Source organism: Haemaphysalis longicornis, unplaced genomic scaffold (genome assembly GCF_048455015.1).
Source record: "Haemaphysalis longicornis isolate Haplotype H1 unplaced genomic scaffold, Haemaphysalis longicornis Haplotype H1 scaffold_2, whole genome shotgun sequence".
NCBI classification, from domain to species: Eukaryota; Metazoa; Arthropoda; class Arachnida; order Ixodida; family Ixodidae; genus Haemaphysalis; species Haemaphysalis longicornis.
This window is the reverse complement of record NW_027526295.1, coordinates 109,813,747-109,837,016: the sequence shown is the minus strand read 5'-3', so window position 1 is coordinate 109,837,016 and position 23,270 is coordinate 109,813,747. Positions and strand designations below refer to the sequence as shown.

Sequence of the window (23,270 nt, the reverse complement as noted above, 5' to 3'; positions counted from 1 at the left end):
GTGTGCGTATATAAATCGGCCTAGAATGGAAATTTTTCACCCAAGAGCAACTTTTATAGCGAAGCTGTTTAGCGAATCGCAATTTTTGGTGTACACAGTTACAAATGCCAAGAAATTGCCAAGCGCTCGTGTGTGCGTCCCTTGCGGCGGACGCTTGGCTAAGCATATCCACTTGGTGAGATTGGCCAAGATTGGCCAAAAAAAGAAGCTCCAGCGTTCGTTGTAATTGTGGCTACACTTGCACAGAACGAGAAAGACACGTCATAGCGTGTGCCCCTCCTAGGTGATGTAGAATGATTATCACTTCAAAAAAAGAAAACGAAACAGGCTCACACTTATAGCTACAATGATGCAGTAAAGGTCATTGCAGCAGCGAAGAAGAAGCAAATCGGCTGCAATCATAGACCTAAACCGTCGTGATGGTTGTGAAGGTGGCGTACAGCTTTGCTACCTTCAAGTCTTGCACATTAGTGTGAGCTTCCTTGCTTTTTTTTTTTGTTGTTGTTGTTGTTGTTGTTGTTGTTCCTTTCTACAAGGGCCCCGGAAGGGACGTTTTTGGTCAGTGTTTTACCCTTCCAGCTTGAAGGGCTTTCAGAGCGACATCTGAACACATGCACATCACTGGTCACCCCTTTATACATGCATAGGTGTGAAAGGTGGAAGTGGGGGGAAGCATGCACACGCAGCCAGGCTTTATGCACTCGCCAATTACAGGCCCACTGTGCTGGTGGGAGATTTATACCCACGCCACACGTACATGAAAAATGACATTCAGGGCTTAATGCCATAAGTTTTGATGCTATTAATTCGTTGCTACACGCAAAAAATCTAATGTCATTCACTCTAATGTCATTTTTGGTTTAACTTTTTCGTTACGACGGAAAAATGGTCAATTTCAAGTGCTTCCACAAAACGTTTTTTCCCTCTTGAACTACTTGCTATGCATGAATTTGTAGCTTATAGTTTCCTCTTCCAAGCCCATTAACAGTAGTTTTGTGAAAGGTACAATTATTTACAGTTTATTGGTCAAATAACCAGAAAAAAATGCACAAGAAAGTATACACAAAACACAAATCAGCGATTTTAGTGAGCCTAAATTATTTCAGCAATTCTAGGATATACAAATTGTTCCTACGTTCCTTGGCTATGATTCGGTGTATAAATCAACACTGTACACAAGTTTTGGATTTTTGCGGGCCTGTCAACTAGCGGAACTGACAGCTGCGAAGGCACCTCTAAAATATGCATCCAAGCATACTTTTTGTGTTCTCGCACAAAATCCTTATCACTTCAGTGGTAAAAAACAAGAAAAAAATATCAAGCGCTCTTGAGAAGCGTCGCGCATAACTCTGCAGCGGTAATCTGACACGAGTGCCAGGTTATCTTGAAGCTGATAACGCGATACAGCGCGGTGCATTCATTTGGCAAAATATCTGTGCCCTTTGTTGTCCAGACCCTACACATTGAAGTACAAGTGCAGTCGTCAGATAGGAAGCACATTTTGTTTATAAATACAGTATGAAGTCAAAAGCAAACCTACCTGGCAGCACCTGCCACAGTTTGAGGTATATGAATGGGAGTGTCTTCATCAGAATTAAAATCTAACGAATCCACGTCGTTGGTGGAGTCATCACTGCTGCTGGGATAAAAAAAATCAGCAGCAGCAGCTGCTGAAGTCCCTGCCACAGCTGTCCCTCATTTGCGAAGCAGACCGTGAAGCGGACACCATTTTCGCGTGGGTTCAAATTTCACTCTCAGTGCCATGTGCACACGCGAAATGTCAACAAAAACATCATCAAATCGAAAAAGTTGTTGTCAATACACACGCCAGATGGCATTAGTTGTCTGCAAGGTGCCTTTTTTAGCTTTTGCGGCACGTTTGAAATCATCGGAACTTCATGTCCGATGGCCTATGACACCGTAAGGAAATAGTTAAGGAATCCCGCACAACTCATTTGTCTTCGCGGATGCCTTAAAGGGACACTGAAGTGAATTTGTCAAGCTCCCATTTTTGCTTGCACTGTGTATACTGGCTCAAATTAACACACTATTCATCGTTTATCCGGTTGACAAATCGGTAATTATTTTACAAAGCGCGAAAGAAGAAAAACTACTATGCGCGGTTTGCGGCGGCCGCACCAACTAAAGGCTGTGACGTCAGGAGGGGGGGGGCGCCGTGATTGGACGATGCCCAAGGTTAGCAATCAAAAGTTTCGGTTTCGGTTCTGTAAAACAACATGCTTGACATTTGATGGCGTTGTTGGATGGGCATTCTCGATTTCTCAATTATCGCCGTACCGCGCTTCTGCCATGTTGTCGGCTGTCAAATGTCTAAGATAAACCTCCCAGGGCGGCTTGGAATCGTAGAAATCACTAGACGAGGCCTACGCAGTGGATGAACGCCCTCCGCGTCACCGCAGACTCTCAAATGCCATGCGCTTTTCCCGCATATTCGGAGCTTGCCTCACTCATGTCTGTTCGTAAAAAGCTAGTTCGCACCAGGCCAAGGGTGTGCTGATTCAGGCCTGGGCCCACTGCCCGCAAGCAGTCGGTGCTTGTGGCAACAGCACGCCAACGAGAACTCGCTAGCGCGTCATTGTCATATGCGCGCATTCTGCGATCTCGCTCGTGGAGCAGTGAACGTTACGGCCCAAAAATGGTGAACTCAGTTCAGAAAACATCGGCCGCATACGAAAAAATCAACTTACAAAAAAAAATACATGTATTCTCGGGGATTCGAACTTGCGACTTTCAAAACAAATTCCAGCGCCTCAGGCCGTTAGGCCACGAGCCGGCGCTGGCCGGTTTGGATATATAAGGTTTATAATGTATGACCAGTTTACACTTTTATTTATTTTAAGCATTTTAAGTACTTTATGTGACTATTTGTTGTACATCACTCCTGCAGTAAGTGTCCCCCAAACTTCCACAATATCTCACGTCTAGCAATTGCATTTCTTTGACGGAAAAAAGCGTTCGCAGATGTGCGGTCGTGCTGCTGACCGCTGTGCTTGTTTACCCAGCGCAAAAAGTGCTTCCTGCTCCCTAGTTTTGCGCTGTACGGTAAAAGTTTCAGGTGATTTTATTTTCTTAGTACCTATATTGACTTCGCTGACTCTTCTCCCGCCTTCAATTGGCCTTAGGTTTTCCTACTAGCGTAAAGTCAGCGAAGCGTCGCATGTGCACATGTGCAGCGCTTGTGTGGAGCGACCCGGACTCTAAGAGTTTGACACAGTGTACAAACTAACAAAGTAAGGAAAGGCACATTCTTTCATTCACAAAGGTGTTGTGGCTTAGTTTCAATTGAGCGAGCGAATAGCGACGACCCGTCGGCGGCCGGCGGACGAAACGCTGGGCCGACTGACTCGATCGGTAGGTCGGCTGGTCGGCGAACCGTGCAGTAGCACAGCCATTTTCCAGCTGATCTCCTGCTGACGTCACACGAAAACGCCACAGAAAATGGGCGAGCGTAAAGAGAGGAGGACAGCATTTTCGAATTGATTTTTCTACTAAATAAATTCGCGTAGACGCGGCCAGAGTGGTCGAAACAATGCCTACGGACTCCGAACTACAATTTGCGCTAGTAATCCCGCAATGTTTACAAATCACTTCAGTGTCCCTTTAAATCTGCCTACTCTCGAACGCAATGAGCACCTTGGTGGCGAAGTTCTGAAGGTGAAGTCCACTAAAGCAGTGAAAAAGGCAAAATATCGCGTACTCGTTTTTTAATTTTTCGGATTTGGCTACCGCTGGCAGGCGACGGCAGCTGCTGAAGCCACTTATAGAAACGGCTCACCCCATTTTCTAGAAATCTCTATTTCTCATAATGTTTCCTTTCACAAAAAAAAAATTTTTACCATTGTAAGACTTTTCTCTACAAATATGAGTGAATTTCTGTTTTTGGTCATTATCGCCATCATGCCTAACACATAATGCCTTTGCATTTTCACGTGTAGCACGGCCCACCCATATATTGTCATTCAGTAGCTGAAGGCCCTAAACACTTAATGTAATTTTTTGTTTGTGTGGCACAGGTATTAAACATTGATGTCTCACGGCCCGGTGCACCGTGACTGCTGTCCTCCATAAAATGCCTACGATCCTGGAGGGACGTGGATAGCCCCATGTTGGCCCGCAGGACTAGTGCTCGGGTCTTTGCAAGTTTCATTCAGATAAATGGCTAGGAAGTGTGCTCAATCGCAAATTACAAACACGTCTTGTTTTGTGCACCCTGCTGGTCATTCTTCTTTACAAGCTGAAAGGGTACTGAATTTTTCAGTGCAGAGCACTTGAGGAGCTCGCCTAGTCGTCCTAGCTCACTAACGGTCGATGTGACTGCCGGAATCAGGCAGCACAGCGAGATAACGGACCTAAGTAGAGCCTTCTGTACTGGCATCAGGGAGGCACGGTAAAGGCTTCGAAAACCACGTGGTTTAAATACCGTATAATGCGGAATATAGGTCGAGATTTTTTACAGAAAAATTTGCCGAAAAGTCACCCCTCGACCTATATTGCAGTCACTGGCAGTTGTCATCTGGCGACTGGGCAGCCCATCGAGCCCATCCAAACCCCAAAGGCACCATCACCACCACCATCAATCGGATGCGACGCCATCTTTGTTTTGTTGCTTCTCTCGCTGTCAGCCAATGTGTGCGTGCTATTTTCTTCTTGCTCAAAATGAGTTCAGGCACTTCGTTTACAGCAGCATTTAAAACAAAAGTTGGGGTTTTTCCAAGGCCAATGACGTGTCCGCCTTGCGCCAGTTCGGTATCACCAAAAGAAGTGTTGCTAGCGGCGTTAGCTGAAGGGACAGCCCTCGGTATGCAATGCTCGGAAGGCCTCGTTTCATGGGCGCTGCTCTGTGCACCTGTGGTGCTGTACAAAGGGGCAAATTTTGTCCGCTAGCATCGTGCAATGTCCCTACGAATGGATACCCCAAGATATTTGCTGATCGCCTGCACAGACTGGCTGTCGCTCCGGTCTGCACACGAGTGTCCCATGCTTTGCGCTCGCTTCACGCGATGACATGGTCTTGTGAGTGTTTAAGAAGTGCTGCATAAGCAGTTCCCTGGACTGCACCGAGGACGACCTGCTGTGTGGGCGACAGCAAGCCAGAAGCAGTCGTCCGACGATACTTCAGACAGTTTTAAATGAGTAATCTGAGACGAAACAAAGTTATAGTCTCAAAGAAAGTTATACCCCTGTCACACGGCAAACCTAATGTCATTCAAACTGAATGACATTAGCTGTAAATGACATTCGGTTTGGCCGTGTGGGTCTACACGGCGGAACAAATGTCATTTGATTGTGATAGCGGTGACAATTAGCGAGCTCGCAAAACCTCAAAATTACATTTCACGCGCATATAGAATGTTTTCACACGTAATATTTAAAAAAAAACGTAACAAAGGAATATTTTTTAAAATAAAAACAAGAAAACCACCGATCTAGGTGACATCAGTAGACATCACAAGCTGAGACAAGTCTGCAAAAAATCCGGATTAGGGTAGCGCGCGCACTGGGGACGAGATTTTCTTTTTTGTTAGTGCTTGATGGTCTTTCTTTATTAGAACAACAATACAAAAAAGAAAGTATAAGTTTACTGACAGTTTTTAGAAACAGTATTCTTTGGTTTGTTAGTGAATTTTCCTGTCTAGGGACGCGCTACTGCTGTCGAGGCTACTCATTCGGCCACCAACTGAGGTGTAACTGAGGTCCGGGACCTCAGTTAGCCGGTAAATGTCATTCGCCTTGAATGTCATTCGGTATTCTCGTGTAGCGCCGAATTAATGACATTTAGGGCGAATGACATTTGCTGTAAATGTCATTAGATCTGCCATGTGACAGGGGTATTAATAGTCTCAATAAAACAATGGTTGGTACCTAATTATTATTATTTTTTTTTTTTTTTTTTGCATTTTTCGGCTACAAGGTAAGGGGGTCGACCTATATTCCACCTCGACCTATATTCCGCATTATACGGTAGTCATAACCATTCAAACCTTGTGAACCGCTGCCGCTTGTCATAAATCTCCCTGTTGTTTAGCGCAAAGAAAACTGCAGGTACATTTCAGGCAAAATCTGAGTATAACCGGCAGCCCCCACGTTCATTTAGTTAGGAATGCTCATTGGGTTGGTGTTTACGATAGCAAGCGAAAAAAAGCAGCCGCGCAATAAAAAAATGGCACGTTTGAAATGACGCAAAACAGCTCCCGCATACGAAGTTAAAGCAAGCACAAAAAGCACAGGACTCCCGCTGGCGCAGTTTCAGGCAGGGGGTGCGCGAGCACTGCGAAGGCGGGAAATTTGAAATGCGTTGGGTGGCAGCAGTGAGCGGATAACGGCAGTAGAGCCCATTATGGCGAATCACTGCTCTGCACCCCCAGCAGCTTTCACATTGAGTGGAACGGCTTTAATTTTTTCTTCCAATGAATTGGTGTTTTTGTGGGTAGAAAGGATGCCTGCCAAATAGTCTCTCAAGCAGATCAATGAGAGTTTTTGGTTGAGAGTAATGCATTTAGTGGGCAGTGGCTACATGATTGCAGCTGGGAGATATTGTGAGTTGTAGGCTGCCAGGGATGTACAGTAATGTCAGTTATGCGTTGTTTTCTGCACCCCATCATTGTATTTTCAGCTGTTAGTTTAACTTCGACCTGTGTGCTTGCAACCGACAAATTCTAGAAGGGGCCACGCTGTTCAGACTTTCAACAGAAACCATGAGCAGCAGGGGCAGAGGAAGTGCTGTGTGTTTTGTTGGTGTCTTGTAAATTTTCCTTCTGTTGTGGAAATATATTTGTGTCTTCATTTTCTTTACGGCATTGTCACGACTGTCCCATTCCTAGTTCATTCCCATGTAATGGGCAGGGTAAAAAGACTCTGAAATGTATCCTACACTCATGGTCGTGGTGCATCTCGCGTAGTTTGCTGTTGGGATTTCAGGGGTTGTTATTTACTGGAGACCCTTGTGCCTGAGATGGTTATTGCATGTTATAGTAGCTGCTGAACGTGACAAGACAGAAAGGCCAACAAAATGAAAATAAATTAAAGCCGTTCCACTCAATGTGAAAGCTGTCGGGAGTGCAGAGCAGTGATTCGCCATAATGGGCTGTAGCGTCGTTGTCCGCTCGCTCTTACCACCGATCACGCTCTTCGCTGCCCTTTCTTATGAATTCAGTGGAGGTTTGTGCAACGCATCTCAAATTTCCCGCCTTCACAGTGCTCGCACTCCCCCTGCCTGAAACTGCGCCAGCGGGAGTCCTGTTCTTTTTGTGCTTGTTTTTCTTCCCGCACGTGCCGGCGTTGCACTGCCACTTTTTTTCACTTGCTATCGTAAAAACCAACCCAACGAGCGTTCCTAACTAAATGAATGCGGGTGCTGCTGGTTGATTACGTATATTTTGCCTCAAATGTACCTGCAGTTTTCTTTGTGCTAAACAACGGAGAGATGTATGACAAGCGCCAGCTGTTCACGAGTTTCGAACACTTATGATTGTATAAACTGCTTGGCTTTCGAAGGCTCTGGGTTATGTTGCGACGATGGAACGCCGTGGGGCTCTACTTGGGTCCAGCAAGCAAGCTGCGACGACAAGGCGAGCCCATAAAGTGCTCGGCCCTTAAAAGGCGCAATACTGGCCAAGAGCACCTGTTCTCACTTTGACCGTTTGCCTTCACTTGTAGTCACGTGCACTGCCTTCCACCTGCACTTGTACCACCAACCAGCCTGCTTTTTTCGCAATCCATAGGAAATGATGTTAGCGTGGCCAGCTCTGCTTCTGATGCCCTCGAAGCCAGTGGTGTTGAGTCCTGTCTGCCCCTCCCCCCTGTGCGCAGCTGTCCCCGCTGTTCTCCCTGCGGTGGCGGCGGCTGGTGCTGGACGAGGCGCACAGCATCCGCAACCTGCACACCCGCCGGGCCAAGGCCGCCTGCGCCTTGCTGGCCCACTCGCGCTGGGCCCTCACGGGCACCCCCGTGCACAACGACCTCGGGGACATGCGCGCCCTGCTCAAGTGAGTGAAGGGGCTCGCTCTGTTTCCGGCTTATCCTGGGCCCACCCGGCTACTGCTGGCTAGCCGTCTAGGTCGCGTTTTTGTAGCAATTTTTACTGCTGCTGCCATTCCCTGTGGCCCTGGCTACCTGCAATTTCTTTTCCTGTGCTCGCCAATTGCCTTTCTGCCATAGGGTCCTTGAGGCACTGAGGCGCTTCAACTTAACGTGTTGAAGGGTGAGTTCGTTTGTAATTATAGATGAAGGCTTAGCTGAACATATATGAGATGCCTGCCCATTCATTCTGTTCACTGTCCTCATTGTAGCTGTGCTGTGCCATCATCTGCAATGGGGAAGTGACACCACAAGGCAGCTCTGAAGGTTCTTAATCGGCAAAACTGGGTAACGCGTAATGAACGCTCCCCCCACTTTCCTTCTTGAGAATTTACTTTTCCGTCAGTTAGAAAAAAAAAATGCAGCGGGAATATGTTTTTATCTCGGCATGGTTGCTGATGCCGTAGACGATTGGAGTAACTTGATACGATGCTACAGTACGCACAGAAATGCTAAAAACGGATTCCGACAAAGAAATCTCCACAGTAGCCAGAGATGTGAGCGCGAATGTCGCGGCTCCCAATTTAAAAATTGTGCGTTTGTGGAACGCCACCTGCTGAACGCAAAACAAACCTTCTTGCGCCATAAAAACATTGCGGCGTGGGAACAAAGTAGAAAACTTACTTCGCACTCCTTCCCTGCTCTTTGCTGTTTCGGCTGGTTCTGGCGGCGTGCAAACAAAAGCACTAAACGTATTCCACACTCCTCTGCTCTTGCTGTTCCGCAGCTTCACCATTACAGTCTGTGGTTTTGCTGTTCAGCTGTTTTCCGACCTTTTTTCGGGCTCCTGGTGCGCGCCGTACGATGGGCTAGAACATAAGCTACACAGCCAGTTTTAAACTGAAGGTGGTTGATGCAAATGGAAACTGTGCAGCTGGGCGGCGCTTCAGTGTTGACCGAATGTGTGTACGGTACGGGTGAAAGCGAGGTTTGGGTGATGAACAGGGATCGTCGTGTGTTTCGTGGGCCCAAAAAAGGGAAGTTTCCTGTAGCGCGAAAAGAAGTTTTGGGGTGCCTTGACGGCACGGAAGACGACGCGCTGTGGGTTGACGACAAATGTGAAGTGGCAAGCAACTTCAGTAAGGAGGACAGCTGCGTGGCGGGGGGGGGCACTAGCATGTGGGGAATAAAAAAGAAATTTGATTACATAACTACTTACGTGTTTTTACAAAACTGGGAAGGCCTTGACAGCACTTCTCATGGCAACTTTATTATATAAAATTTCATCTTTTAAAAATCTGTTGCAATTTTTTCCCGCATAATGAACACTCCCCCCAAATTCGTGCTGAATTTCCTGGGAAAAGAGTGGGTTCATTACGTGAGTAAATATGGTATATGTACTGGCACAACAGTAAAGTAAAGTTGGCTGAATAAAGACGGCCCAGCATTTCTCCCACAGTTCACCGTGGAAGTTTTCCTAACTTTCGAGAACTTTTGCTAGTTTTTGAGGTACTGTGTACCAAGAATATCTACTTCTAAACTAGGAAGGTAATCAAAACTGCACGCTAGAGCTGGACACTGAGCTTAACCATACCACAGGTATGTCTTTTTGGGGCGCTATTTTCAATACAGTTGTGGAGTATGATCCATATGAGGCATCATTTGCACAGAAACAAATTGTGAAAGCGTCAGGGTCGGAAATATCCTTTAATGGGACGCATGTTTGAAAAGTCGCCAAAAGTTTCAAATGGCACACATCAATACTGACCTAAACTCTGACAGGCCCAATAGCTGGACAGCTGAACAGTTGATTGGATGAGCGAGGGTGGGTGCGTCATTTCCACATCTCGCGAAGCTGGTCGTGTTCTTCAATCCTCGGTTTGCGACATTTCATTGTCTGTTGGTAGTGCGTAGTGTGCAAGTGGGGTACTAAATGCTGTTTTGTAGTGTACCCACTTCACAGCGTATGGGTACCCGCACCAAAAAGGATGTGTGGTGCACACCCCCGCAGGTTCCTGCAGTGCCGGCCATTTGATGACGACGCCTTCTGGAAGCAGTGGACCAAGGAGAACCCCGGTGAGTGGTGACTGCAACGTTTGCACTAAAGCCCTCTTTCTACTGTTTAAAAGATGATAGGTTCCCGGTAGTCGCCAGTACGTCCAGAACTGCAGGCACTTTACATTCTATGCTGAGCTGCGCAACCTTGGGGTAACCACCCTGAAGTGCTGTAATACGGTTCAGGAGTTGTGTAACCTGGGGAACCGTACTGTCAGCCGTACAATCTGCCCTCTCGCCTAACAAGTGCGGCAAGAACGTCAGAAAGGCTTGTGACACCCTGCTTAGCTAAGCTACGACCTCTTGGGCGTGGAAGAGCTTGCTGTTGCCCCTTAGTGTGCCCCTGAATGGCTGCCCGAAGGCTGCCCTCAGACTTTTCGTGTCCTCCAATGTGATGTGCGTGTGTCTGTATCCTTATTCTCTGCCACGCCCAGGCACGGAGGCCCTGTCGCTGGTGATGAAGTGCGTGCTGCTGCGCAGGACCAAGGAGCAGACGGGCAGGGATGGCAAGCCGCTGGTACGAGGGGTGGGGGCAGGGCATGTGCTCTTGTTTCTCGCACTCGCTTCTACTGCAGCCGCCATAGCGCTGCTGGGAAACACAAGGGAAGAAGAACAGAGGGCCACCATTGTTCATCGTTAAATTGAAATGCAGGCTATTGTTCCTTGTCTTCCTTTTGTGACTGTATACATGTACGAACAAGGTGCATAGTAGAAATGGGGCCACGGCTGGGAATGTAAGCTAGAGGGAGTGCTTTGCTTGCAGGCGGAGAGGAAAAGCGTGCACTAGATATTTACTCGCTTCTTGTGTGCATTCTTTTTTTTCCTGGCGTATTCTTGACAGCACGTCTGCATTGAGTGAATGAACGAATGGATTTATTCATGTAAAGGAGGTCAAACACTTCATGTTGGGAAAGAGTAAAGGGAGGAGGAGAGGATAGAGGAGAGAAAATGTTCGGAGGGGTCATGAACAAAGTATTAAATCAAAACAGTTGTCAAAGTGACCAGCTCAGAACAGGCCTGTTCTGAGCCCAATGCATGGGCTCAGAACAAGCCCAATGCATGGAATGGTGGAATTTAATAGATTGCAGCAACGTCTGGGCTGCTCACTTTGTACCAGTCTCAAATGTTTTTGTTGCTTCAGCTTGTCCAAATTTTAACTTTTTTGAGCTGGACACCCTTTTCTACGTTCACTTCAGATCTTATTTTGTGGTGTAACCATTATTGTTGTGCCATTCGACACTGTGAAATCTTTGTCCCACTCCCCTGTGGTCAGAGGGCTATTAGCCGCTTGGCATGCTTTCATTGCTCATATTTTAGTTGGCCACGTAATCAGGAAGTGCGTTTACATGAATACGACAGTTGCATATCGCATTGGTTCGTCGAATCTGGCAAATGCGGTGTGTTTGCGTTTACATGCATGCGCATTGGAGACTATCGCTGCCGTGTCATATCTGGGAGTTGTGGGGTTGCATTTCCGGCGTTACCAGTTTCCAGTAGCCGGCAAGCTGCTTGTGTTCGTTTTGGCGTCTATCGCGGCTGGAGCGAAACCTGCAGCTCGTTCTCCGATCCACCCAATCAACTACGACGATCGCTGAGCTAACTTTATACATTCCGCGCGTCCTTCACAAGAAATGGATACAGCATGCAATCGTGAAGTGTTTACTGCCCTTGGAAACGGTCCGGCCGCGCCTGCCCGCAGAGCGGCTCAAACCGGCACAGACCACGGTAGCAACAGCTTATCGCCACTCTTCCAAATTAATTTGATCACGAAAAAGAAGTTCCACATGCGAGAAAGTAGATGTTAGTGTGGTGAAAAACTGTGCTAGGGATTGTTATCAGCACTGATTTTAAAAGCGGCGATCAGATATCTGCTGCGATGCTAAGCCTATGCTGGCCGGCTGTGGACGTTAGACGGTCCGATTCGGCACAGTGGCGCGTGGTGCAGCGCGCGGCCAAAGGGTGGCGCTACAGACGCGGAAGAATCAAAACAGGCCACATCAGATGTCTTGGTCCCCGATCGCTCAAAGGGCAATTATTGCGGAAATAAAGTTCCACATACGAAAAGGGGGATGATAGTGTGGTGAAAAGTTGTGTTAAGGATTGTCATTCGCAGTTGTACAGATGGCGGCAATCAAATATCTGCCGCGATGCTAAGCCTAAAGTTCCCAACATCTGAGCCGACACGAGAAATGCGATGCGACTGCTGCTACATGCGTTCGGGCAGTCGCATTTGCGTTCTCGATCTACCCTGGTTTAGCACATCGAATGCGATGCGTCCCCCAAACGAATTGTCCTGCTTACATGCAATGCGACGAATCAAATGTGATCCGCTACTGTCGCATCCATGTAAACGTGCTTTGGGTGTTGCTTGCTGTGTCGCTGTTTAATGTGCTTGCAATGAAAGCGCTTTAGACTGAGCTGAACAAAATAACTAGCTTGAGGTTTTGATCTACACTTTCTAAGAATTCTCCGCTGATACCAGTTGAGCATAATTTTGAAAATACCGCAGAATTGTTTGCGGCTGTTTCATTTGTGCCCATGTTGCATGAAAAGTTGAGGTCAGTGTTCCTGGGCAGCCCTGCCCCAGACTGAAGAACCTTTGTGAACGAGCTTGATAGGCGGGGAAAAGGAGTTCCTTAATTGAGGGTGGTGTCACCTTTTGTATCGTAGCCTGTAGCGATGGTTGCCCACACCCTCTGTCCTCCTCCTCTCTGTGACCCCCGCCCCCCCCCCCCCCCCCCCCCCTTCCCCAGGTTCCCCTTCCCACGAAGAACATAGTGCTGCACAAGCTCTCCCTGGAGGGTACCGAGGCCAAGGTGTACAAGCAGCTGGACAAATGGTCCAGGTGAGGGCTGGGAACACTCGTTTCCTCTGGTGGCGACATTTCGCATGGCTTGAGTTTTAGGGGCGAAGCCAGTTGGGGGCTGGGGCTGTCGGCGTCTAATGTTGTTGTAACCGTCGTCTCATGTAGTCACGGCGCTAAAACACCGGGACACTCGTTCATGCTTTGCACAGAGAGCTTCGTTCCTCAAAGAAGAGAGACTTGTACAGTGAAGCTGTATTTGTCTTCCCACCCAACGGTTTCATCTCTGTACTTGCCGCGGTGGCTCAGTGGCTAAGGCGTTGCACTGCCGAGCACGAGGGCGCGGGTTTGATTCCCGACCGCGGCAGCCGCTTTTCGATGGAGGCGAAAAGCAAAAAAGCCCGTGTGTGCGAGATTTCGGCGCACGCTAAAGATCCCCAGGTGGTCAAAATTAATCCGGAGCCCTCTATTATGGTGCGCCTCATTGCCTGCGTTGCATCGGCGCGTTAAACCCTACAATCAATCAATCAATCAATTTCATCTCCGTGGGAAAAAACACCAAGGCGCCAGGAATACACTTGTACACTGCATGCTTCGCCCTCCCCTGGTTTCACGTTACTGGAGATGGCCCGGGATTTTTTGGGCTGGGCCATTGCTGCTCGAGTTGCCCTGTCTGCATTCCCATGTGCTTTGCACTGTAACTGTGGAGCCAGTTGCACTGGCTCAATTTTCTTCGTTAGGTTGCATGCAAGGGTGGCCTCTCGCTTTGTTTCACATCAAGAGAGGGAATGAGGTAGGGAGGGGGAACTACTTTGATCACATTGTGTACGCACTGGCCAAGAATCTGACACAGTGAGCTGCAATGTTTCACTCCTTTTGTGGTGGTAGTGTTTAGTTCAAAATGGGTCCCAAACAGAGAATTATTCCATTGGCTACTTCATACTTTGCAACGAAGTGCCTGTTTGTTCCTAATTACTTGGACCTTGATGTAGTGCCTTCCGCTGTGTAGGCGCAAATGGTGTAGGCGTAAATGGCACACCACAGCCTCCCTAAGCCAAAGTGTGTTGTAAAAATATTCCCCAATCATGCTGGCACGGCTGGTTGGGCCCATCTTCAGGGTTGGCTCTCATGAACAGTCCAAGTTGTCTGAGCCCGGTACTGCCAGAGCATTCTTTAGATTTAGACAAGTTTATTTCAGCTGTATTTGCAAAACTGATCTTTAGGCTCAGCTGCCAAAACTTCGAAGCTCGCCTTTAAATTTCTGTACCAACCCTTGAGGGGCCGTGCGAAGAGCTCGTTGTGAATTGACTGATTTAAAGGGGTCACAAACACAAAACGCAACTTTTTTTCAGTTTGAACGAAGTAGCACTTGGTAACACACTCGGCTGCATTTCAGCCGTGAGACACACTTTTGTAACTTGCAAGATGCGAGAAATATTGACAAACTTTCAAATTTCGTGCCACAGTTGGGTTTCTTGGGCAGGAGTGTTGGAACACAGGCCAACACTGAAAACATAGTTGTGAGTGTGTTAGCTGTGCACGTTAGCACTCAAGTGATACATTCAATTTGGAGATCTATGGAAGAGGCATTTGCCCTGCAGTGGGTGTAGACAGGCAGATGATGATGATGATGATGACACATACAGACGGTACTAGAGGCCCCCCTGCAATTGCCCAGTCATGCCTCCTGTGGTGGCTTTGGCCAGTGGCCGCCAGTTTCGCGAACAGGATTATGTGACGTCATAGATACAGGAATCACCCAAAAGTAGCTGGGTAGTTGCCCCTGCTTCATCTGTTTTCCTTAATATGTCCATTATTTGTTTGAAGCTTACGATAATATTGGTGTCGTTATCGAGACAGAGCAGTCTGTTTAATGAACCCGACATGTTTTGTCTTTATGGGCCATTTACCTGTGGAAGTGAGGATGTTTATGTCCCTTGGCCCCTTCCCTGATATGTGCCCACAGGTCGAGTGGTCCCGAGAAGTACGTGGATCCCGTTACGGGCAAGGAGCTGTACCGCAACACGGGCTCACGTCGTTTTGTCATGCTCATCCGTCTGCAGCAGGCCTGCTCGCACCTCTCTCTGCTCAAGGGGGTGAGTGGGGCATGCAACCGTTCTTTCGTGCAAGGTGGACTTAGCTGCACAGGATCGTCATGCCACTTTCTGCCAGGAAATTTTATGCGTTTCATCAGGTATAGCATGTAGTTGGAAATGTCAGCACGTCAAGAATCCCCTGGAGCTTCCCGATTGGCTAGGGCAAGAGTCTCCAGTTGTCGGAGTGATGTACGAGAAACAAGTTTCCCCCGAGATCTTGGCCTTACCAATCTGATGGGGGTTCCTGCAAGGCCGCTCGTGAGGTCATTTGCCGGTAGGAAAATACTGCCACTATGCCTGGACAGCTTTCATTGCGGAAGCTGCAAACCGTCTCTTTGAATTTGCTGCGGTGCCTGCAGCCGCCGGGTGTTGTGTGGTAATGGGTGAGCAATCATTCTGTAGTCCCTGTGCACTTATTGTGACGTTTGTTGGTCAGTCAGCTTTGTACTCATTGCGCCAGTGGTGTGGACGTTGCTACCGTACTTGTGTCGGGGCACACACACATTCTAATGTGTTTGTACACCCTTCAAGGCTGAAAATTAACCTGTGAAGGAAAATTTGACATCCACCTCTTCAACTTTTCTTCTTCACCTCTTCAATTTTTCTTCAACTGCAGAGTTTCTGAGGAAGCTGTATAGCTTTCCTTTGTAGCCGTACGGCTGCATTCAGGTGGATGTCAAAGTTTCCTTCGCAGAAACTTACTCCACCTTGGGGATTTCCCCTAAATCTGGTCGATTAAAATTAATCTGTGTTGGCAACACTTGTGTGCAGTTTTAATTCCTGTCACACCAAGATTGCAAGCTGAGTGAGTTGGTATTGGTTCATGGGGATAGAAAACAACCAGCACAAGACAGACGAGAACGACGAAGGTTGCAGACACAGCTCGGTACTCACAACTGAAGTTTTATTGGAAAAGGAAAACGTATTTACACGAAAAACACCGCGCATGTCAAAACAGTTCAATTCAAGAATGAATCACTATGCAAGCCTGCAACTCGTCAAGTCATACGTTCGGCAAGATAACAGATTTCGCTTTTGTGCAAGATCACAGAAGGTTGGCTTGCGCAAGTTTCGCAATTTTTTTATGTGAAAAAAGCCTGAGACACTTCCCTTGTATGCTGATTAGTGTGTTTGAACAACACGATTGTGTCAGATAAAACCGGTGTACACGTGTAGACGCGCGGCAATGAGAAGCCAAGTTAGAAAGGGAAGAGTTCTGGAGGGACAGATAACGCTCGCGCAGTCGTTTATTGACGCAACGACCAGTTTGACCTATGTAGCAAAAACGACAAGACAACGGGATGTGATAGACAATGCCTACAGCACACGCAACATACTTGTACTTGTGCTTGACAGTGCACTTGTTAACAACGGACTTTATATTGCTATCTCTTTTTTTTTTTTTTTTTTTGCAACTAGTGAACAAATTCATTCCTGTCGACACCTATTTGAAGTGATAGTATGCCGTCGACACTTTCAAGTTCAAATTTTGACGTTTTCTCTTTCTAATTTGGCGTTTGCAGAGGGCGCTGCGAGAGCTGGCACCATCTACTGAGTAGCAAAGACACTTTTTTTTTTTTTCCTGCGCGTCGCAGTTTCATAAAGTGCCAGTGTCATGTGACGGGCGCTCGGGTGATACTGAGACGGTGTTGTCATTGCGCGCTACGGCGACACGGAAACACCGCATTTTTAGTGCTTTGCACGATTCTACATGTGACTTTTTGGATTAAATTAGCAGCACAGACTCTGAGGACAACTTTTCGTCATTAGATTTCAGCACTGAAAGCGACAGTGCACCACCAAACCAGCCCAGAACCTGGTGTCCCTGTTCAACACAAGCTCCAGAAAATGCAAAAGTATGGGAACTGTGAATTGTGCTACAAAAAAAAAAAAAAAAAGAGTGGAGCAGAAAACCAATGTATTCTGTGATGGATGTGTGGCCAACCTATGTTTCAAGGAACTGCTTTGCACGGTGGCACGAGACCCACCAGTGATAACATTTTTTTTGTGTGTTTTTGTAAGTCAATCAATTTTACAGTTAGGCATTTGATATTTTCAGGAATTTTGCACTGATGGTAGGTCTCTTTTTTTTGCCTGCTCCGAGCAGCTCTGAGCAGTTCCAAGCAGCCCAAAGCTGCTCCCGCCATAGATGTTCTATGGGCAAATAAAATACGGAGCTGCTTGGAGCTGCTCAAAGCTGCTTTGAGCAGGCAAAAAAAAGAGACCAGGTATATCAATGAAATGTATATCTTAAATTTTTTATGTATTTATTCTCTGTGGAGCAACACAGAAGGTTTTTTTTTTTTTTTTTTTCTTTTGTGCCAAGTCCTTTCTGTGTGCCTTTCTTTCTCTTTAAAAAAATATCTGTTTGAAACAGTCGCCACTGCAAAGAAACTTTGCTCTTCTACAATTTCATACCATACACTTATATACAGTCCAGTCCACTTATAACAAATCCAATCATTATAACCGATAATTGTTTTAAGCGAGCTGGCATATAAAAAGATTAAACAAAGCTCAAAACTTTTTTCACATAGAAGCAAGATTGTACTACTACTTGATTGCAGAAAAGATGCCATACTCGGTCAGCTTTGTTTGCTTCACACGAAGCTGGCGCACGTCTTTTTCAAGAGCATCTATAGGCTATAGGTGCTTCACCTAGCTGAGCTAAAGGTCCTTGGCGGAAACGAAGTCAACGAGGGGCTGTGTCATGCGTTGGGCCTCCTGCGAAGACACTAACTGAGTAGGCTGCGCAACTGCGTCGTCGGAGTCGTCACTATCACCACTGTCCGCAGCAGCATGTATCCGTGCAACTATTGCCTCTTCAGTGAGTCACTCAAATGTTTCCAAAACATCGGCCCTGACATCCCTTCCCCGGAAAAATGGAGGCAATTGAAGAGGCACCCAGTCAAAGAGGCACTGATGCACACGCGACGCAACAAGCAGACGTGCGAGCGGGTGTCGCGACTACGATGCCGAAGTGGCAGCACCGGGACGGGGGTTCGGAAGGAAAACTGCTCTCCTCCTTTGTCCGCTTCCTCGTAAGCGGCACAGTTGACTCATTTTCTGAGTGGTGGAAGGGATGCAACGCCCATCACGGCTCGCATTTTCGGTGCACGCTGTAACCGGATTCAATCGTTGTATCCAATATCGCGGCACTGGAGCGTTGTAATGAGCGGTTTCCTTTCCCATAGAACGCATAAAAAAGTGGACGGTGTCGTAGTTGCTCATCGCTATGTCCTTTATATTGTTGTAAACGGTATCGTTACCAGTGGACTCGACTGTATTGCATATTTTTTGCTACCAGGAAGGAATGGTTTGCTAGACTACCCAAAATTACTGCTCTTCCCCTGCGGGCAGAAAAGTGTTAAATGGCACAAAATGGCCGAGGCGAAAAAACGTTATGCCGAACATGTTTTTGGCTGCACTGTCATTTTTCTCACAGGGTTCGTGGTGACACAGAAATGTTGAAGTCCTTTCCAAATGCCTTTAGCAGGCTGTGGAAACTCGCTTCTCCAAGCTCTTTTTCTTCTTTTTCCTTTCAAGGCCTGGAGGCTGTGGGAAATGTATTCACTTTGCTGTAGAGCGCACATTATTCTTGGTTTCATAACACGCTGGGCACTATACTGCTACTCGATTTGCTATTCCTGTGATGGTAATCATCCCAGTGCTCCTCCCCATCCCATCCCTTTCGGTGCCCCACAAGTGGTTCATGACACACTCATTACTCAGAACAGCACAGAAACCTCATTGCTGACCGCACACAGTGTACTTCAATTCATTTCCAGCCTTCCGAAGTCATCGATAGCTTTTGAATGGCCCAGTTTGTGGACTGTCGGCAGCGCTGTTCTGTCTACAGTCCCTCACCGCCCTTTTCTCCAACCCTTCTCCCCCTTTCCGTCGTGTGCAGAAAGTGCTGGAGGATGCGGCAGTGGACACGGACGAGCTCCTGTCGGCCAGCCTGTCGGGCTTGCAGCTGGCCGACGTGTCCGCCTCGGGGGAAGACCGCCTGGATGCCCTGCGCCTCGAGGAGTACGCAGGGGCCCAGGAGTTTGACTCCGCGCATGTCAGCTGCAAGGTTGGTTGTGCTAGGAAACGTGGTATACTTCTTTACTCAAGTACAACTTAAATGGGCCACGCAGACAAAACACAAGTTTGGTTCATACAAAAGATTGCCTTGTTAGAACCATACTGACACCACTTTTAATGTGAACGTCGCTCAAATAAGCAACATAATTAGGAAAAATGGGAATGGCCATGCGACCCACCAGCTCATTTCCTGCATTTCAAGAAAATTAAAAAGAGCGCAAAGGACAAGGACAAAGAAACACAGTAGACGGGACGCGCGCTCACTACCAACTAGTTTATTTCGAAAACCCTTCCCACATATAAATGTCAATACATCAGGGGCGCGCCTGCGCACAGAAGATCTAAAAAAGGCAAGCCACATGCGCGCTACCGATTACGGCACAAAAGGCGGAACTCACTCTCCCGCAAATACACCTTCTTCCGGCGCACTGCGAATCTTCCGGCGCACTGCGCAGATTGTAAATGCGTGCCTCTGTTTAATCAGTTGAAGATACTGGGCCGCAGCAGGGATACGGTGGCACGTGAACTTTTGGAGGCATACCATATTAAAAAAAGGGGCAAAGATTGTGTCAGCCAGACATCGGTGTATTTGCGGGAGAGTGAGTTCCGCCTTTTGTGCCGTAATCGGTAGCGCGCATGTGGCTTGCCTTTTTTAGATCTTCTGTGCACAGGCGCGCCCCTGATGTATTGACATTTATATGTGGGAAGGGTTTTCGAAATAAACTAGTTGGTAGTGAGCGCGCGTCCCGTCTACTGTGTTTCTTTGTCCTCGTCCTTTGCGCTCTTTTTAATTTTCTTGAAGCCATGAACCAACTCGCCCAACAATCCATTTTATTAAGTTAGCCATTTTCTGCAATAGAACCGATGATGTCATACCAGCGAGCTCTGCGATTGGCAGAGGTTGGAAAAAGCTAACGCAAGTTAGGCAAGGCTTATAAGCTGGCCGAATGAACTATTTGCGCTTAAATGTAATGCATATATTCATTTTAAAGAAGTAAGAATGGTGGAGTAAACATTGAAGTTACGAAAGTACACGTAAAGATAGAGGTAACCAGAGCGCGCTGTGGTTGGCACTGCGCATGCTAGGCTTGTTATAGCTGCACAGCAGTATGGTGCTTTCAGGTTGTCTGACACGACACTGGCCGATTGGCGTAAGCGATAGTCTTACACGACCCTGTTTGTCGAGTAGGCCCCATGTTTCACAAAACAAGTACTTTCTACCGTAACTATAAAAAAGCCGTGTGCATATACGGTCAGAAACAAAACAAAGACGTGCAAAGGCCAGTTACAGTATGGTGGCGCCATCTGGGAGGATTGATGATAAACAAGGCTTTGTAGTCCTCTGAAAGCCTAGTGCCACATTCGGGTTTGCTTGAAAACCTGTTTTTGTAACACCGTCGCAAACAACCTCAAGAAACACACGATTTTGCGGGAGAATAAAAATTTTGACGTAAATTGAATAATTCTTAGCGACTAAAGCATTGTTTGCTGCTAGATAAGCGCTGGGGGCACTATAAAACAAAATCTTATGAATAAAACAAACTTGTACTTTTCTGCATGGCACCTTTAAGAACGACGATGGAAGCTGCCCCTGCACCGCTTACTGCAGTTGGCTCTTCCCCTCTACAGCGCTAAATTATTGTGGGTATTTTGAATGTGACATGAGTCGTTTTCATCAAGCGAAAGATGTGATAAAAAGCAGACAATGTTACGCATTAAGCGCACTTTCCTTTCAAGACGAGTGCATGTGTTGGCATCTGGGTTCTGTCGCTTTGGCAGACTGATACAATACATGACGTATCACCATTACCCACCAACGCGGCTCAGTGGCTAAGGTGTTGTGCTGCTGAGCCCCAAGGATGCGGGTTCGATTCCCGGCCATGGCGGCCGCATTTCTGATGGAGGCGAAAAGTGAAAACGCCCGTGTGTTCGAGATTTCGGCGCACGTTAAACATCCCCAGGTGGTCAAAAATAACCGGGAGCCCTCCACTATGGTGGGCCTCATCGCCTGTGTAGCATCGGCGCGTTAAAACACCACAATCAATCAGTCAAGGTATCGCCATTTGTAACTGGTACCCGAGTATGGTTTAATTAAATGGTTCGAGGGTTGTTCAACATCTGTTGGCACATTACGAATGTTGGAAGTTCCGTGCATTAACGTAGTTTATGTATTTTGCCGAAAACATTTCGTGTTGTGCACATGTTTGCTGCATGGCAAGCAAATTGTTCACTTTCCCTCTATTAGTGCGAAGGTGATCTTTCTGTTGGCTCCAACATGTGCCCCCGTGCCTGTCCTGTCTATCCCAGATCAAGGCGCTGATGGACATGCTGCTCAGGGTCCAGCAAGAGTCCAACAACCGGGACAAGAGGTGAGGCCGCCGTGTAGGCCTTCTTTCCCTTAGGGGCACTTCTGCTGCCTCTGACTGTTTAGGTCTTCCTAAAGAGACCGGTCTTTCCTGAAAGCCATGAATACAAGGGCACCCCTTGTAGAAGCAGACGCAAGTTTCATGTTAACACAGAAAAAGCCAAAAGTGCTCGCACTTTCTCACCGTTTGATTTGGGACAGCACAAATGATCGATGATAGAATGGAATTGGTAAGCTTGTCTAAGCACTTGTTTAGGAAGTGAAGAGCAAGGCAGGTACATGTATGCGTAAAATACTAAATGCATGCTAGAATTTGTGTTGAGCGCACATTTTTTAGAAGGCCTGAACGTGAGCTCTTGAACATTATTAGGCAGGTTCTTTTGCTACAACTGTTGGTAAGATTTGCGTCAGTTTTTGATTTTTATGAAATGTTTTGCTTTGCCATATGAGTACAGTCGGAACGCTTGTGCACGTGGTTGCGAGCTATTTACTTGCTTGCAATTGGCTATATATCCTGTCTCATTGCTTTGTGCCATGGTAGGGAATTGGCAGCACTTCCCTTGATTGAATGACTTTGTAGGTAGTGGTTCCTGTTCACAAATGTGCGACCTGTTTTTTTTTGTGTGTGTGTCTTGAGAAAAGGGAAGGGAAACAGAAAAATATAAAGTTTGATTTGAACACAAGTTTGAACAAAGTTTGAACAAAAACGAAAAACAGCCTTGAGGGGTGTGATCTAGCAGCTAAAATGAGAATTCACTCGGCCTGTGGTGTCCCTTGGAAGCGTTGGCTGTTGCTTTGTTGTGAACAACAAATTTGGCCCTCCTCACTTCACTGCTGTAACATCAAATGCTAGCGTAGCCACTCTATCGGGTGTTCATCATTTGCGAGGCTAAATGTGCACACCTTTCTCGTGCTGCTTACTTGACTTGCTGCAAACCTACGAGGACTTTGTGCCTGCCAATGTGTGTCAAGTGATTCCATCTGTTGAGCCAGATTAATGTTCATCCCACTTGTTACCCGTTGGGTATGGCCCATTATTCAGTTGAATGCCAAATTATATGGCAGCTTGGATGGTAAATAATGATCAGGATCGTACAACACGATCGTACATGATCAAGACCGTACAACTGGATTATACAACATGATTGCACCCAGCTGGATATACGGTCCAAGCTGGGTACATTCCACTGTCATGCAAGGTCTGGTGCAACAGGTTAGTGAGTAACTTGCTTAATAAGCTGCTGTATTTATTCACGTACATCCGCTCCCGTCCCCATGAGAACCTTCTGTTCGCTCATTGTTCAGATCAGAGAACGGAGCACGGGGCTGTTCTTGGCACTGCTAACTGGCAAGCTGCCCCCCCATTGGAGAATGTTGAGAGAGAGAGAGAGAGCATGTATATGCGACCTCTCCTCCCTCCCTGTTTGCAGTGTGGTGGTGTCGAGGTGGACGTCCCTGCTGTTGCTGGTGCAGCGCCAGCTGGAACGGAGGGGCATCCCCTGCGTCACCATCCAGGGCAGTGTGCCCGGCCAGCAGAGGGCCGCCCACGTGGAGAGCTTCAACCAACCCAAGGGGGGACCCACGGTGAGGGAACAGGGAGGGGAGGAGGGGAGAGCCTTGCGGGGTGCCTTCTTTGGGATGGGAAGGGCATGGCACGTGCAGGATTTAGTTTTGGAACTAATCATGCCAGACTGTCAACAGGGATGACCTTCTGATGGCTCCAAGAGAGCACGTGAGCTCTTTTTAGACGTATCCACATTATGAGCTGCGTTCGTTTTTTACTTTATGTTTGTGGTGTGATATATTCCAGATTGGCACAGCAGGG

At 47.3% G+C, this 23,270-nt stretch overlaps 1 protein-coding gene across 1 annotated transcript in view; it reads left to right on the top strand.

The window, feature by feature from the left end:
- LOC144169112 (transcription termination factor 2-like) overlaps positions 1-23,270 on the top strand; it is a 53,904-nt gene that overhangs the window by 18,881 nt on the left and 11,753 nt on the right. Inside the window, exons 7-14 of the mRNA XM_077698134.1 lie at positions 7,831-8,006; positions 10,049-10,113; positions 10,527-10,609; positions 12,846-12,937; positions 14,862-14,991; positions 18,902-19,069; positions 21,388-21,449; positions 22,876-23,029. Of these exons, the coding sequence (XP_077554260.1) occupies positions 7,831-8,006; positions 10,049-10,113; positions 10,527-10,609; positions 12,846-12,937; positions 14,862-14,991; positions 18,902-19,069; positions 21,388-21,449; positions 22,876-23,029 (930 nt within the window). The remainder of the gene's footprint in view (positions 1-7,830; positions 8,007-10,048; positions 10,114-10,526; positions 10,610-12,845; positions 12,938-14,861; positions 14,992-18,901; positions 19,070-21,387; positions 21,450-22,875; positions 23,030-23,270) is intronic.